Below are 18,087 nucleotides of genomic sequence, written 5' to 3'. Positions count from 1 at the left end.
AATCATTCAGTATTGTGGTATATATCATTCCTGCACATATATGTGTATGGAGAGATGACTAGATCTTCTTGAACAGTAATACACATCTATTTACATTTTACATAGTTCTTAGAGAATGATGTAAATTCAATAGTTTCTTTACAGTGGTTTTCACAGCCACTTGGAATGTGTTGAAGTTAGATACCTGATTCTGCTGGCAGTCAAAAGTACAAATTTACTACAGCCTTGTTTTGTCTTCTGAGTCATTGTCAAATGATACATAAAATATGATATAATGCAGCTAAGTTATACACATGTAGATTGTAACCTCAAAGCCCTATAAATGTATTGGTGCACAAAGTAAATTTCAGGCATCGTCAATGAAAATACTTAATTGCATATTCATGTGGGTGAAGAACATTTCTGCATTGACTGCTTTTTTAATTTGACATATGTGTCAACAAACAGACATGTTAGGACCTGCATAGAATGCAATAATATCTATTAATTTTATAGTTATTTACTTGGTATTGGATCATTCCCCAGTGATGATACTATATACATACAATACTATATCATAGATGACAATGAAGAATTCATATTATAAGAAATGAGAGTATGCATAGGTATAATGTTAATTATTTACAAAAATACATTAAACATTTTTAAAATTTTTTGTTGTTCTGACAGTGGAGAAAGGAAAAAGAAAAGCAAAATCTGTAAGAGCCCGCAGAATAAAATTTATAGTAGTTCCACACTGCAAATAAATGTTATTACAAACACATACATAAAAAGAAAGTAATTTTAGTTTTTATCTTCTCTGTATATTATTTTGTCTATTTTCTCAAAACTTTCAGGTTTTTCCTTCTAGATCTCTGGCCACCTTATTTGGTCTGGACTCCAGAAAGGTTGCCCTCACAGGTACTTGTAATGTGAAAGACATCCTACTAACACGCACCAAACAGATTTTCTGTTACATATCAAAGTGTTACCCTAACATCCTTACTTACTGAAATGTATTTAGGTGTAAATAGAATGATGCTGGGGAATGAGAAGACTAATGAGAATTAACAATTTAACTGGTGTTGTAATTGATAGTGAACACTCTAAATTTAAGTAACAGTTAAATATAGATTGTATATGTACCTAAGAGCAGGGCATAGTTTCGCTGTTCAACTGCTTGAAAAGAGCGTTATACTCTATTTTATTGGTCCTGTTGCCTACAAAAACAGTTTATGCATAATCCATTGGCCAAGTCAGTTTATAAATATACAGGTGAAAGTGGTTCCTGTGCAAATTTGCTTAAAATTATGAATAGTACACTTCATACATTAAGTATTTCAGTAGAGTAAAAGCAGTGATGCTATAAACGATTTACCAAAGGTTTTTTCCTCAGTAAATGATTTTATATGTTCAGGAATTTTGTTATGAAGTTTAACTCCCATGTGAAAAGTACCACTTTGGCACAGGGATGTGTTGATTTAGGTCATATATAAGTTTTTGCTTTGTCTGCCAAAGTGAACATAACTACCACAGTTTTCTTTGCGATCTACTGTCCATACTCATTACATTGATCATAAAGGATATAAGGGTTCCCATAATGTACATACATGATAAAGGAGGAATGTCAGATACCTTAAATAGTGGTTTACATGAGTCTCTAGGTTAGCTTCATAATATGATTCTAATGACCCTATTTTGCAGTTTGCTTTGGAGTTGCTCCAAAGTGTGACTCCATATTTAAGGTGAGAATGAAAGTAGGCATAGATGAGCTTTAGAATAACTCAAAATGTGACCCTCTATTTAAGGTGAAATTGTGAGTAGGCATGATGTGCATTCTTTTCTGTTTTCTCACTATAGCAGGATTTTAGTAAACAAAGAGCAATTTTAGCAATGACCAGTTGTAGATTTTTTTTATTTTAAAAGCCATTTTCATAGTACTTACACTTACAATCAGAACAGGTTCATTGTAATAACATATTTAAAATAGTTAATGCCAAAAGTAAATGTATAAAATTTACAAGAATGAGTTAAAGCAGCTGATTTCTGTACCACATTTCTTTTTCTGTTTCCCATTGTTTTGTTGGTCATTTTTGACCATGGAAAGATCCTGCACATCTGTTTCATGGGAGCTAGTTACTTGTTCTGTGTAATCATAAAGAGACTTGTCTAGTGTAGTGTACACTATGAATATCTCTACACAGCAAGTAAAGACAGATGAAAGTCCCTCTCACTGCAAAAAGTGAGATGTGATGAACTTTTTGCAGTCGAAAATATCAACTTTTGTGGAATTTGCTGCAGATCTCTGTTTTTTACTCATTGTAAAGGGGGTATAAAAGGCAGTGTTCATACTGGTCTTTGTGCATAAGAGTGGGTGAACAGATATTTGCAACATTCAGTCATCACAGGTGACCTTGAAAAGTGTGTGGACTAATTTATAAAACTGAATCAATGCTTCCTGATTCGAAAATTGTATGACCATTTTGTCTGGTAAACACTTCAAGCAGGATGATGAAACTGTTTTAATCTTGCAGAAGCATGCACATTTTTTATCATATGTGGCAAATTAAAACTATTTGCCAGACTCAAACCATAACACCTGACTTCTGTTCCAGTTTAGCCCCTCAAATGTACCTCAGTGATAAGAGTCTAAATTTCAACTTGCCACTAGATCTTCATTACATGTGATAATCAAAGCATATAGTCCACCAAGAGTGAAATTTTTTCACTCTTTTAAAACTTTGAGGTTGTGGTGAAATTAAACTCTCCAGGATGCTCATTCCTTAAAGATTTGTAGCTTCACAACGTGATAAGAAAGCTTCTTTAAATTTGGATTGAGTAAGATAGCATAGTAGCAAGACACAGGATGTACATTCAAGAGGATGCTGGTCCAAATCCCAGTCCAGCCATCTAGATTTAAGTTTTCCATAGTTTCCCTATGCCATGAAGGAAAGTCTTGTGAATGTTTCCCTGAAAAGGACATTGCCAATTTCCTTTCCCATCCTTCCTCTGTCTGTGCTTGTGCTGTGACTCCAATTCCTCATCACTGATGGGTCTTTAAAATTTAATCTTCTTTTCTGTGGACTTAGGAAGATACAGAGAGGAACTGGAGGCAATCTGAAGTGTTGAGTTAATTTGTGAAGTGCATACTTAATGACAAAACCACGTCCCGTGATATGCAGACATCTGATTTTGAGTTTTGGGCCAATGTACATTTTTAACCAGTCTCAAATGATCAACTAGAGGGTTTATTATGGCTCCAGATGTTGTCATGGACCACACAGATGATCAGATAATTTCATTATCTGAAGAGAGATTGCTTAAACTGGTGTTAAGGTGCAGCAAATGCTATTAAATTCATTGTGGCTCTGAGCAAAGGTAGATAGTAGTATGTGGCTAATATTGATTTATTCCATCTTTTTTAGTGTTGTTAATTTCTCCTCCATCACTAACGTCCTACTTTTACGGTCCTTGACCTGAAGGTAGAGTGTTCCAATCCTTATGGGAGAAGAATGTTGAGCCACATCCCAAACATCATTGGCAGTTCAAGCATACAGCAAATGATGGTGCTGCTTAGGAAAATGGGAGTAAGAGACAGAATAGGATACAAAGCACACTCAGTGTGTATACCTGGGGGCCTCATTAACATGTTGAAGAGGCTATTCTAGAAGCCATTGAGGGAACAGAGTGCAAGCAACTGCAGATTGTGACACACATTGGAAAAAATTATGCTTGTCGTCTGGACTTCGAGGTCATACTTGAATCATTGCAGCATCTGACAGAGAAGGTTGAGAAGACTAGCCTTGCCCATCGAGTTTCAAAAGAGCTCACAATTTAAATCATTGTCTCGAGAACTGATTATGGCCTTTGGTTCTGAGTTGATTGGAAGGACCGAACAAGAGTTGTTGAAAGTTCTGTGACAAGTTAGGCTACAACTTCCTGGAGTTGTGCCATAGGGTTGAGAACTGTAGGTTGCCCCTAAATGGGTCAGATGTGCACTACACATCAGAGGCTGCTACCCAGGTAGCCATCTGTGTGTGGGGTGCACACAGGGCTTTTTTGTTTTGTCTAAAAAAAAAAATTAGGTGACTCTCCATAAAATCCATGTAATGATAGCTGTAGGAAACCCACAAGTACCAGTGTAAGATTGAAAGAAATGCCTCCCACAGGTGAGAGTATTAAAATCCTAATAGTTACGTGCCAAAATATTCTCAACAAAGTGACAGTTTGAAGTGTTCCTAAAAAGCAGTGAAGCTCACATAATATTAGGAACAGAATGCTGGTTGAAAACTAAAATTGATACCAATGAAATGTTTGGGGAAAATTTAATATTATATTGAAAGAAAGGCTAATGGGAAATTAAAGTGGTGTATTTGTCACAGTAAACAAGAAACTCAAATCTACCAAGACAGAAACTGAAGCTGCATGTGGGATTGCTTGGGCAAGACTCACTATCAGTGATGGCATAAAATGGTAATTGGATCCTTCTGTCACCAACCACCAGACCCATATCTTGAGGTAATTGAAAACTTTTGAGAAAATCTCAGTTTGCTTGTGTGTAAGTTTCCCAATCATACTGTAATCATTGGTGGAGACTTTAATCATCCATTAACCAGTTGGGGAAATCACAGTTTTGTTAGTGGTTGGCATTATAATAAGACATCCTGTGATACATTACTAAATGCCTTCTCTGAAACCTGCCTAGGACAGATAGTTCAGAACCCCACTCATGGTGGAAATATATTGGATCTAATGGCAACAAATAGACCTGACCTCTTTGAGGATGTCCATATCGAAATTGGTAGTGACAATGAGGCAGTTATAACAACAATGAATACAAAAACACAAAGGGCAACTAATACAGACATGAAGATAAGTGTGTTCAATAAAATAGGAAAAAATTGGGAGTGTCATATTTCAATGAGAAACTTGAAAATTTCAGCACAGAGCCAAAGCATGTAGATGAACTGTGGTGCAAGTTTAAAAGAATAATTGACCACACTCTGGATAGATATTTATCCAGTAGAACAGTTCATAATGGGAGAGACCCTCCTTGGTATACAGTCACTGCAAAGAAATTTCTAAACATACAGTGACTACTGCATAATAGATGTAGAACAAAGCAGAGGACTATAGATAAAGAGATCCTAAATGAAACATGTTTGGCTGTCAAGAAGCCAAATCATGAAAGCTTCAGTGACTACCATAGCAGAAGACTGTCGAACAGCCTTCACAATTCCCAAACATTTGTGGCCACAAGTAAAGGCTCTTAGTGGCAGCAAAGTTAGTATCCAGTGCATAGTGAATGAGGCAGGAACTGAAATTGAGGGTAGCAAAACAAAAACTAAAATGCTTAATTCTGTTTTCTAATGTTCCTTTATGAAGGAAAAACCCAGGAAAATTGCATCAATTTAGTCCTCATACAACCTGAAAGATGAGTGAAATTGGTATTAGTGTCAGTAGTATTGAGAAACAGCTGAAATTGTTAGAAATAAATAAAGTGCCAAGGCCCAATGAACTTCCAGACAGATTCTATATTGAATTTTTGACTGAGTTAGCCCCCAATTCTAATTATAATCTGTCATAGATCCCTCAAACAAAAACCCATACTGCCGCGCGTGATTCGCCGAGCAGTCTAAGGCGCTGCAGTCATGGACTGTGTGGTGGAGGTTCGAGTCCTCCCTCGGGCATGGATGTGTGTGTGTGTCCTTAGGATAATTTAGGTTAAGTAGTGTGTAAGCTTAGGGACTGATGACCTTAACAGTTAAGTCCCATAAGATTTCACACACATTTGAACATTTTCTGAAAAACCTGTGCCCAGTAGTTGTAAAATAGCACAGGTAACTCTCATCTACAAGAAGGGTAATAGAAGTGATCCACAAAACTGCAGTCCAATATTCAGAATGAGATTTTTACTCTGCAACAAAGTGTACACTGATATGAAACTTCATGGCAGATTAAAACTGTGCTGGACCGAGACTCGAACTTGGGACCTTTGCCTTTTACGAGCAAGTGCTCTACCAACAGAGCTACCCAAGCATGACTCACGCCCTGTCCTCACAGCTTTACTTCTGCCAGTACCTCGTCTCCTATCTTCCAAACTTTACAGAAGCTCTCCTGCGAACCTTGCACAACTATCACTCCTGAAAGAGAGGATATTGTGGAGACATGGCTTAGCCACAGCCTGGGGGTTGTTTCCAAAATGAGATTTTCACTCTGCAGCAGAGTGTGCAGTCCAATATCTGTGACATTGATTTGTTGTAGAATCTTAGAACATATTCTGAGCTCAAACATAATGAGTCATCTTGAACAGAATAACATTCTTCATGCCAGTCAGCAACAGATTCCACAAACATTGATCATGTGAAACCCAGCTCATACTTTCTCTCACATGACATACTGAAAGCATTGGATCAAGGAAGTCAGGTAGATGCAGTATTTCTTGATTTCTGAAAAGCATTTGATTCAGTAACAGACTATGCTTAGCATCAAAAGTTTCATCATATGAGGTATCACGTGAAATTTGTGTCTTGATTGAGGACTTTTTATTAGAGAGCACATAGCATGTTACCTTGCATGGAGAGCCATTGTCAGATACGCAACTAGCTTTGGGTGAGCTCCAAAGAAGTGTGGTGGTACCCTTGCTGTTCATGTTGTATATCAATGATGTTGTGTACAATATTAATAGTAACTTCAGACTTTTTGCAGATGATGCAGTTATTTATAATGAAGTACTGTCTGAAAGAAGCTGCATAAATATTCAGTGAGATCTTGATAAGATTTCAAAGTGGTGCAAAGATTGGCAGCTTGCTTTAAATATTCAGAAATGTAAAACTGTGCACTTCACAACAAAATGAATGTTGTATCCTAGGACTATAATGTCAATGAGTAACGGTTGGAATTGGCCAACTCATACAAGTACCTGAGTGTAATACTTTGTAGGGATATCAAATGGAATGATCACATAGACTCAGTCTGGGTAAGCAGGGGGTGTGTGACCCAATCTAGAACGTTGCTCAGGTGTGTGGAATCTGTACCAAATAGGACTAACTGGGGATATTAGAAGGTATACAGAGAAGGGCAGTGGGAGAGTGTTTCAGTGATACCGAAGAAACTGAACTTGCAAACTCTCAAAGATAGACGTAAAATATCCCGACAAAATCTATTAACAAAGTTTCAAGAAACAACTTTGATGGCTCAAGGAATATACTACATCACCTATGTATCAGTCACATGAGGATTTTGAGGACAAGGTTAGAATAATTACAGCATGCACAGAGGCTGTCAAACAATCACCTACCCCCAGTCCACACGTGAATGGAATGGGAAGAAACCATAATAACTGGTACAATGGGACATACCTTCAGCCTTGCACTTCACAGTGGTTTGCTGAGCATGAACATTAATTTAGATGTAGATTTTCACAATGCCTCTATTAGATGGACAATACATTTGCTATTCAGCAGGTGCAGACTTGCTTCCTTTCATTCCATGCCTGTGCATAAGAACACAAACATAACAGTGTGCTGCATAGTCATTCATCCTCATGATGCAGATATACACTTGATACTTCCTACACATCAGAGGAAGACAATTTCAAGTTGCTTCCACTAGTGTCAAATCCAAGACAGTGGTGTACAAGATACATATTGTCCCAAATGCTTATTATCTTACACTCATACTCATAAATTAAGGATAATGCTGATACATGGTGAAACAACACTCTGGTGGGCAGTTTTCGGGTTTAAATAACCTCGGGGTATGACCATGCGGTGCATTTGACCTGCGGTCGTCGCATAGTGGCGCTGGCAGCAGTCCACATATGCAGAGGTGCGTTGGTGCATGTCAGAGTACAGTCCAGTGAGTAAGTGTGCAGATGTTTCCAGATGTGCTAATGGTGACTGTGTGTTGAAAATGGCTAAAAGAACACACATTGATGACGTTATAAGGGGCAGAATTGTAGGACAACTGGAGGCTGGTCAAACACAGCAGGTCGTAGCATGGGCCCTCCGTGTGCCACAAAGTGTGATCTCAAGATTATGGCAACGATTCCAGCAGACAAGGAACATGTCCAGGTGCTACAGTACGGGACGTTCACAGTGTACAACACAACAAGAAGACTGATATCTCACCATCAGTGCCCGCAGACGGTCATGGAGTACAGCAGATAGCCTTGCTTGGGACCTTACCACAGCCACTGGATCAGTTGTCTCCAGACACACAGTCTGCAGATGACTGAACAGAGATGGTTTATTCTCTTGGAGACTAGCAAGGTGCATTCCACTGACCCCTGGTCACAGGAGAGCCCGTAAAGCCTGGTGGCAAGAACACAGTACATGGTCATTGGAACAGTGGTCCCAGGTTATGTTCACAGACGAGTCCAGGTGTAGTCTGAACAGTGATTGTCACTGGGTTTTCATCTGGCATAAACCAAGAACCAGATACCAACCCCTTAATGTCCTTGAAAGGGACCTGTATGGAGGTCTTGGTTGATGGGGTGGGGTGGGATTGTGATTGGTGCACGTACACCCCTGCATGTCTTTGACTGAGGAACTGTGACAGGTCAGACATAGCGGGACGTCATTTTGCACCAGTATGTCCACCTTTCAGTGGTGCAGTGGGTCCCAACTTCTTCCTGATGGATGATAATGCACTGCCCCACCGAGCTGCCATCATGGAGGAGTACCTTGAAACAGAAGATATCAGGCAAATGGAGTGGCCTGCCTGTTCTCCAGACATAAACCCCATTGAGCACATCTGGGATGCTCTCAGACAACACATTGCTGCACGTCTTCAAACCCCTACAACACTTCAGGAGCTCCTACAGGCACTGGTGCAAGAATGAGAGGCTTTACCCCAGCAGCTGCTCGAACACCTGATCCAGAGTATACCAACCCATTGTGCAGCCTATGTACATGTGCATGGTGATCATATCCCATATTGATGTCAGGTTACTTGTGCAGGAAACAGTGGTGTTTTGTAGCAGATTTGTTTCGGTACGGTTTTTTCAACTTATCACCGATACTGTGGACTTCCAGATCTGTGTTGTGTATGTTCCCTATGTGCCTATGCTATTAGCACCATTTTGTGTAGTGCCATGTTGTGTGCCACCACATTGTGCAATTATCCCTAATTATGAACATGAGTGTATTTTGAGACTGACTTTTGTACTGAAATTGTTCATATCTGCTGTAGACTGTAATACTTTCCTGCTTCTCTATGAATAATCACATGTAATGAATCTGAACAGTGTAAGCTGCGTGTACCTATTTAGATCTTCAGTAAATTTTTTCTTTGATCTGACAGTTCTGATCCAAATTCTAACATAACTACTAGCTTAAACAGTCAGTCATCACAACAACAAATCAAAGAATGCACTCAGCATAGTTTGTAGAACCCAATCTGCTAATGCATTCAGTTAGCTAATCTTATGCTCCATTAATAGTTCCGAAGTATCAACTTTTTCCAGAATGAGTCACTTTTTTTTTTTTAATTTGTTTGTGTGGCTGTTTATATGGTGGCTATCTACAGGCTACTAAATGGCACAGTGACTGAGTGAGGTACTCTAATAATTATGTCACCTTTTACATTCATCATGTCCATAGAGCCCATCAAGAAGGGAACTTACAAACTGCTTAATGCTATTCATGCATATACCAGCTAAATTTAACATGTTGTTGTTGTTGTTGTTGTTGTTGTGTTCAGTCCTGAGACTGGTTTGATGCAGCTCTCCATGCTACTCTATCCTGTGCAAGCTTCTTCATCTCCCAGTACCTACTGCAGCCTACATCCTTCTGAATCTGCTTAGTGTATTCATCTCTTGGTCTCCCTCTACGATTTTTACCCTCCATGCTGCCCTCCAATACTAAATTGGTGATCCCTCAATGTATCAGAACGTGTCCTACCAACCGATCCCTTCTTCTAGTCAAGTTGTGCCACATGCTCCTCTTCTCCCCAATTCTATTCAATACCTCCTCATTAGTTATGTGATCTACCCATCTAATCTTCGGCATTCAAACTTAACATATCAAATCAGAAAGGAGGTGATATGTTGAAAAATTTGCTATTTGCTCAGTTCCGTTGCCATGTGGCGTAGATCATCTACTGTGGCACAGTGGTTATAGCCACTTTCCAACAACTTGTGGATTATACTGGTTTGATTGATGTCTCCTAAAGTTATTTATCATTTAACACTTATAATTTCTGGAAGGTTCTGTGACTGACTTATTTATGGATTGGTGCATTTTACTACAACATTCTATGTAAGTACAAAAAAAAGCACCTTCTGCTGAGACATGCAACAAAGTTCTGTGCGTACCTCATGCATGGTCAGTAAACATGGCTTCAGTGTGAAGTGTTAGTTCATAACTGGTACTTGATTCCAGATTCTGTGTGACAAAATTCAGTAGCTGCTATTGGTAGCCTGATATTTACCTGGTAACATTACCCCTTCATGCTGAATGTCATGAATTTGCATCATACCACTGCTGTGCTAATAACTGGAAAGTTAACTGTTTTTGAGTGCCAGTGCCAGTAGATGCTGATTTTGTGTGGAGCTACCAATGCTTCCGACAAGTGCTGCATTCTCCTGAGTGTTTTGGGTACCTCTAACACACCACAGTTTTTGATTTTTGTCTTTCATCTAGAAATTTATTCAGATATTAATGGATTAATAATTTGGTTACATTAATAATTTTCAAATCTGCAATTAAAATAATAAAATACTTTTGAGTTTAAAGCTGCATCGAACACTAAATAGTTAGCCACTTGACGTGGCTTGAAACCTAATAACATTCTATTAATGGATATCACCATGAAAGCATGCATTCATAAATAGTTATCTAAAATTGTATATACAAAAATGGTTCAAATGGCTCTGAGCACTATGGGATTTAACATCTATGGTCATCAGTCCGCTAGAACTACTTAAACCTAACTAACCTAAGGACATCACACAACACCCAGTCACCATGAGGCAAAAATTGTATATACAAAGTTATTACAATACATTATTAATTATCAAACAGCTTTACTGTGAACAGTACTACTTGCCAAGTAGGTAACAGAATCAGATAGTCATATAATTCATAGAAAGAGTGGCTACAGAGGTATGATTTGTGTGTGTGTGTGTGGGGGGGGGGGGGGGGGGTTGTGTTTGTGTTGTGTGTGTGTGTGTGTGTGTGTGTGTGTGTGTGTGTGTGTGTGTGTGTGTGTGTGTGTGTGTGCATCTACAGGAAAATTACTTTTGTGAATTGTATCATGACAGTGCATTATCACAGATCAGCTGAAACTGATATTTATTATTAGCACAAATATCATTAAGGCATAAATGTATCAGATTGAGAGTGTAAGAATTCCAAGACCCTTAAAAATGCCACTGCAATGTGTGTTGTCATCGACTTTTCACACGAGTTCTACTGCTCTCTTCTTCTTCAGAAGAAGTACTTTTTAGTGCACTGCGCCAAAAGAAATTCTATGAAACAATGGAGTGTGAAACTGTGCACAGTATCATCATCCTCATCATCATCATCAGCAGCAGCAGCAGCAGCAACAGCAGACAGTTTGATCACTTGTGATGTCGCCTCTTCGAGTCGGCATGCAACATATGATCCCTGCAGGTTCTCCCATTTGTGCTGATCTTGAACTTCCCATTGTCGGTTCAGTCTGGCTATCTGCAAAATGTATTGTACCAGTAATACAGCACATATATTGTATTAAAAGCCTTTCTTGAAACAATACGTACAACAGTGGCTATGAATCTTTGACAAAAAATCCAATATAATACAACATTTTACGATTATGTTATGTTGCAGATGAAAGTCATGAAAAAGGTAGTGGCAAACAGCATGATTTGGATCCAGGAACAAAGTCTGAGGGAGAAGAGGATTCAAGCCTAGTTGCAACAGCGAAAGGGAAGTCGACTCTAGGGAGAACACCAAATCACCTTACTCTGAGTTCTACGTCAACCCTCTCAGCAGGAAGCACTGGAAGCCAAGCAAGACTGATCCAATCATCCCATCAGCCTGAGAACTACCAGCCACCAACAGTTAAAGATTTAGGTAAGCAGTCACAACTGCTCAGACCACCTACAACTTTACCACAGCCCACTTGCCTGCAGTGTTACCTTGCTGGCAATTACAAAACTGTATGAGTGTAAGAGAAGCAGTAGTGATTGCACATTAACCACAGATAGACGCACTTACTTAAGTCAATAAAGTATTTCATGTGGATATACTTAGCAGTTTACTGGCATATTTTGTGAATTACATAAAATATTTTATTTGTATATTTTGTTAATTTATAATTAGTTTGTAGTTTGTAATGTTTCATGTGTATGTTGCCATGTAATGTATGAACATATTATACTGCAGCTCGATCATACGATATGGAGTAATATTGGCTTCCTCTTCTGGTTATTGTGTCTGACACTCCTTTCTCCTTGGATTTCTATGATTCATTTCATTTTTTAATTCATTTCAGTTTCTTAAATTTTTCATATCTGTTTCATTGGTAAATGAATTCTATACCCACTGTTAAAGAAAAATGTTACAATGTGATTAAAATTGACCTTCATCTCGAATGTATGATGAAGAGCTCATTCAAATTATCAATAAAAATTCATTACACTAAGTGCCTTTTTCTTTATGTTTGTGAAATCTGGCAGATCATTCAGGACGAATTATTCTTATTCCTTATTTCATGGTATTTATTTAACCAAACCAAATGTCTCTAATTGTATCTATGACTTCTTAGACACACAAATCATTTTATGTTGGTAGTAACATCAAACTCAGTATGTTTTATTGTCACTATAAACAGCATCTGTAATATATTTTCAGCATTTAATTTTTATACACTGTATTTGGGTACAATGTTTTACTTATACCTCACTCCCCCTAACAAATAATAACAAAACTCGAGTCAGTATGCAGTGAGACTACTTTGCAAATACTTTCCTCAATTTTAAAAAGACAAAATATAAGAAGCCTTCTGAGTGTGGTCACTATTGCTTAAATTTATCTGTGTATCAGATCATAACCACAGCACTTTGTAATTCAGTACCTAGTTTTCTGCATATTTACCATAATTATTCAATAACAAAAGACTCTTCTAAAGAATTTAAGCTACTGAGGTCGCAATCTTTAGCAAAGTTCTATTTTGTCCATCTGTCATATGAATAACTATTTGATCGGAAATTAATATCATGGAATTTTTCATGGATTTTGAATTTGGAGTGCTTTTTTGGTCTGTCAAGCAGTTGCACTAAGTCTTCATGGGATAAAAATGTTACAGTGTTGGAGGGAAGAGTGAAAACTTTGTCACACAGATCACGTGCTTCAGCAATTAAATTTTTGGGTTTACATGAAAGATTCTTTAGACAGCTTAGCTACAGAGGAACAGTACCACACAGTATTTTCCATGTTTTCATCTCGGTTTGTAACCATTAAAAAAATCCATCTCTGTCTTAGTTTCAAAAGAATATACCTTTTCTCACTCAAAAAATGCCAATTTTAGATGTCACAATATATGCCAGGTTTATCAGTGTGAAGTTCATTTCAGATAACTGTATGGAAAAGGCACTGAAGAATTCTTCAAGCTTAAAAACTGCTTAGGAGTTATTATATAATGCCACATGTGGTAGTGCATATTTGTCTGTTGTTTATGTGATTTTGTGGAAATTTTTCCGTATCAATTGCTACTGCTTCGTATAAAGAATCAGGAAAGTTTCATGTTAAAATGTACAATACGCATGCTTAATTAAATGTATGATACTTAGATGCGCTTATTTAAGATATACACATTTCACTTACAGTTCATAGTAAAAATGTACATAAAATTCTAAATAATATGAACTGTTGTACAGTATACACAGTGTTGTTGATAAATGTCTCTGGCTTACTTCAAAAATTAATGACAGGAAAATCTAATTTGCTCTGGCGAGGTTATATTTGAAGCTTTCATAAAGTCTTTAAATCTTAGGCTACTATGTACTTCTTGTATTGTTATGCATGAAAAACAAACTAGTAAGCCAGATTTAGCATTTAATAGCAATACAAGCAGATATAAAATTGTGAAGGCATTTAACAATAAGAATGTTGTTTTATCAGGATAAATTCTTATTTTTAATATTTGGAGTTGATAGCATAGCCTGCGCTAAGCTCTCTGCAAGTTTATGTCTTCATTCTGCAAAGACATTGCTCATAGACACTGATTAGCTGAAATGTCTCTCTTTGCATAATCTGTTTGTGTAGGTAACAGAGCTCTAGATCATTTACTTTAAGAGTTATAGTTCAAACTGTTAAAGGAAGTATGTTTCATAAGATGTTTAATAAAATCATATTTGTTGCTTGTTTCACAGATGGTTCAATAGACACAGCTTATTTAATTTCTCATACTTATTGTAAAACGAAACATGTAGGTAAAAAAGTGGGAGTACATTAGCATGTACAGCTGTAGAGTGGAAGTCAAAGAGCTGCACGCTGAATGTCAAATTATCTGCATTTCGCCGCCTTTCATAAAAAGGTTCATGTTATGATGCATACATTGTTCCAGTTATGAAAAATAGTTCATGTTTTATAAATTGCATCCAGTTACATACAAAACTGTACACAATTATTGAAATTAACCTGGCTTAAAACAAGTGTAGGGAAGTAAATGTCCTGCTGGATGTATTACGCATATAGGAGCTTCACAAAGAAAAGGTGTGTAAGCTTTTAAAGTTTGATATTGTTTCATTTGCTGTCATCACTGTTCTAAAAGTGAAGGTTTGCTTTGTTTCTTTAAGAAAAATAACATATTAAAATGAAAAACTATTTTAAATGGATAATTGTTTCAGTGGCAGGTAATTTTGTCCAAAAGCAAGTTTCAAGTTTACTGCCATAATCTCATAAATACATTACAGTATGCTCATCATCTAGAATTCCATTCTTCTTAAGTCAACAAGTTTAACATTTAAGCATTCTGAAAGGATGCCTTTTTTTGGATATTTAGTGTGTGGCTTCATTGTCAATATTTGTTTCTTTCAATTTGCTGCTGCTCTTCATCTGCACTGAGTCTACTTTACATGATCATAGTATAGTCAGTGATCAAAACTTTTGAGCTGTTGCTTCAGTTTTCTTTAGATCTATTTTACCACCACACTGAATTTCTTGCAGTCCTGCATTTTTGTATTTATTTGTTGTTTCTGATATGACCTGATAACATTTGTGAGTAATTTTGAATCTGCTTTTAATCAACATATTTAGACTGAAGCATTAAATGGGTATCTTGTGTTGCAGGACTAAAAGCAAATCATTGTACAGTCATTTGTATTCCAAATTTCACATCAATTTATACTACTCATCTGACATCACACTGAATCCAGGAATTAATTACAGTTAAATACCTGTGGGATTTATGTTGTCTTGTGTGTGTAGTTTTTTTATATTATATATATTCCAGAGGCAAAACTTGAAAATATATATCTCAAAATGTACAAAGTAATGGAAGGAAACATTCCACGTGGGAAAAATTATATATAAAAACAAAGATGAGGTGACTTACCGAACAAAAGCGCTGGCAGGTCGATAGACACACAAACAAACACAAACATACACACAAAATTCAAGCTTTCGCAACAAACTGTTGCCTCATCAGGAAAGAGGGAAGGAGAGGGGAAGACGAAAGGAAGTGGGTTTTAAGGGAGAGGGTAAGGAGTCATTCCAATCCCGGGAGCGGAAAGACTTACCTTAGGGGGAAAAAAGGACAGGTATACACTCGCACACACGCACATATCCATCCACACGTCTGTATGTGTGGATGGATATGTGCGTGTGTGCGAGTGTATACCTGTCCTTTTTTCCCCCTAAGGTAAGTCTTTCCGCTCCCGGGATTGGAATGACTCCTTACCCTCTCCCTTAAAACCCACTTCCTTTCGTCTTCCCCTCTCCTTCCCTCTTTCCTGATGAGGCAACAGTTTGTTGCGAAAGCTTGAATTTTGTGTGTATGTTTGTGTTTGTTTGTGTGTCTATCGACCTGCCAGCGCTTTTATTCGGTAAGTCACCTCATCTTTGTTTTTATATCAAAATGTACAAATGTATACAGAATATGGAAGTGTTTTTTATGAGGATAGGACAGGTGGTCAGCTCTGACCAAACTGTAAACTTCCTTCTTCTGAAACTGAAGATGATCCTCTACACAAATGTGAGGGTGTAGAGAAGTATATGCAATGGAAGGATGATTCCAAGCTTTATGAGTTTAACTGGGACATTTAAATTTAGACTTTTAATATTCGACTTCAGGGCAAAAGTGTGCTAATGGGATATTTTCATTACATGTTTTGTTAAAGTCCTATAACATTAGCCAAAACTATACAGAGAAACAGAAAAGAATACATTTCCAGCGTCTGAAAGATAAGTGTTGCAGAACAATGAAAGGAATCAAAAAGCTGTGAGAACAAGCTTAGTGACTCCCAATACACATCCTGGAGCATACAATGTAATTGGCAGAAGAGTCTAAGTTATTATTCGTATCAATTAAGGTTTTTTCTAATCAATACCAGCATTAATTTCTTTCTAGTGCATTTTCCTCAGGAGACATGAACTGGAAGATATGGTAGGGTTTTCATTTGGGTTATGACACATCTACATATCAAAGAACTTTCTTTATGAAAACAAAAGATCCATTTTTGAAGTTCTGAAACAGAATTTTTGTCCATTACTTGCCTTCAGGAGACCAACAAAATTTCATACTGCTTATAGATACTGTTTTAGCTTGCAGAACTGGTAGTGTCACGTTCTTTCATTTGTGTCTGTCAGCACTACTAAATCTTTTACCCCCTGACCAGCAGTTCTCCCTCGCAGTTTCATAGTTTTTTCAGATCAATTTTTGAGTTCTGTGATAAAAAGATTTGCTATGCTAGGAAGATTCAAAAAGTGTTTTTCTCACATCATTTACTTTATTAACCTTAGGTTATCATTTCAGATTCCGCAGATACTCCACTCTCTGCAGTTCTGCTGTAGAGTTCAATACCACGCCCTCCCCCCTCAAGCCCTCCCCCTTTTCTGTTCTCCTCAAACTTTGGTACTCACATCTGAACTCCTTACTACGCTCACAACAATTTGTCTCCAATTCTACTTGTTTAAATGTAGTTACTATAGCATTAATATCATGCATATTACTGATGTCAAAATATTTTAACACTCCACAAGGCTGTTACATTGTAGTTTGATTTCTGGTTGAATTTCATTTAGTTTATCTTACTGTTTTGTCTCATACACCTACCATTTCTATAGTTTTTAGTACCACCTGAAAAGTTAACTGAAGAGTCTAAAGCCAAATCAATAGGTGTTTATTTTTTCCCTGTTTCAGTTCAACAGAAAGAAAAAAATATATTTTCTATAAAAATATTATACTCTCATTAACAAGTTCGTACAATAATTAATACCATAATGGTATAGTTCCCTGACAAAAGTAATACTATATATGTTTATATTTTGTTTTCAAATACACGGGTTTTCTTTTAAACTATCTAAATTTTCTAGACTTTTTATTTCACAGGTGTCACAGACTATGGAAATTTTTTCTTTCTCATTTAAAAGGATAAATATTAAAGTGTACCTGAACTGAATCTCATTTCACATTAAATTTACTTATAATCATTTTTCATGTAAATGTCCTTTTACATATCTTAAAAATACAACAAAAATTTTGCCTGGGTATAATAATTTTGATGAATTCTTCTCTCACCAAAAGCTCATTCCTCTAATATATGTTCATGATCAATCATTTTTTGGCTTATTGGGCCATCAACAGGTACCCATTGTTTTGAAAGATTCTGACATTAGTGAAAAGTAACCATTCCATAATGTTTGAAGGCTTATGCATTAATACAATACATTCACATACAATGTACTTAACAAGATCAACTGACTGATTAAGGGGAAATTATCATGATATTACTAAGATAAAAACAAAACATAGAACAATAGTTAACTCTCAACACATTGCTTAGAATCCACAAAGACCGTATTGTCTCTGGGAATATCAAAAATTATGGAAATGATAGACTGCTACTCACCCTAAAGATGACAGGTTGAGTTACAGAGAGGCACAACAAAAAAATTGTTA

At 37.0% G+C, this 18,087-nt stretch overlaps 1 protein-coding gene across 1 annotated transcript in view; it reads left to right on the top strand.

Annotated features, from left to right (window-relative positions):
- LOC124544796 (protein still life, isoforms C/SIF type 2-like) overlaps positions 1-18,087 on the top strand; it is a 600,560-nt gene that overhangs the window by 570,463 nt on the left and 12,010 nt on the right. The window contains exon 18 of the mRNA XM_047123478.1: positions 11,793-12,038. Within this exon, the coding sequence (XP_046979434.1) occupies positions 11,793-12,038 (246 nt within the window). The remainder of the gene's footprint in view (positions 1-11,792; positions 12,039-18,087) is intronic.

Source organism: Schistocerca americana, chromosome 8 (assembly GCF_021461395.2).
Source record: "Schistocerca americana isolate TAMUIC-IGC-003095 chromosome 8, iqSchAmer2.1, whole genome shotgun sequence".
NCBI classification, from domain to species: domain Eukaryota; kingdom Metazoa; phylum Arthropoda; class Insecta; order Orthoptera; family Acrididae; genus Schistocerca; species Schistocerca americana.
The sequence above is the reverse complement of the archived record's forward strand: the minus strand, read 5'-3'. Positions and strand labels throughout refer to the sequence as shown.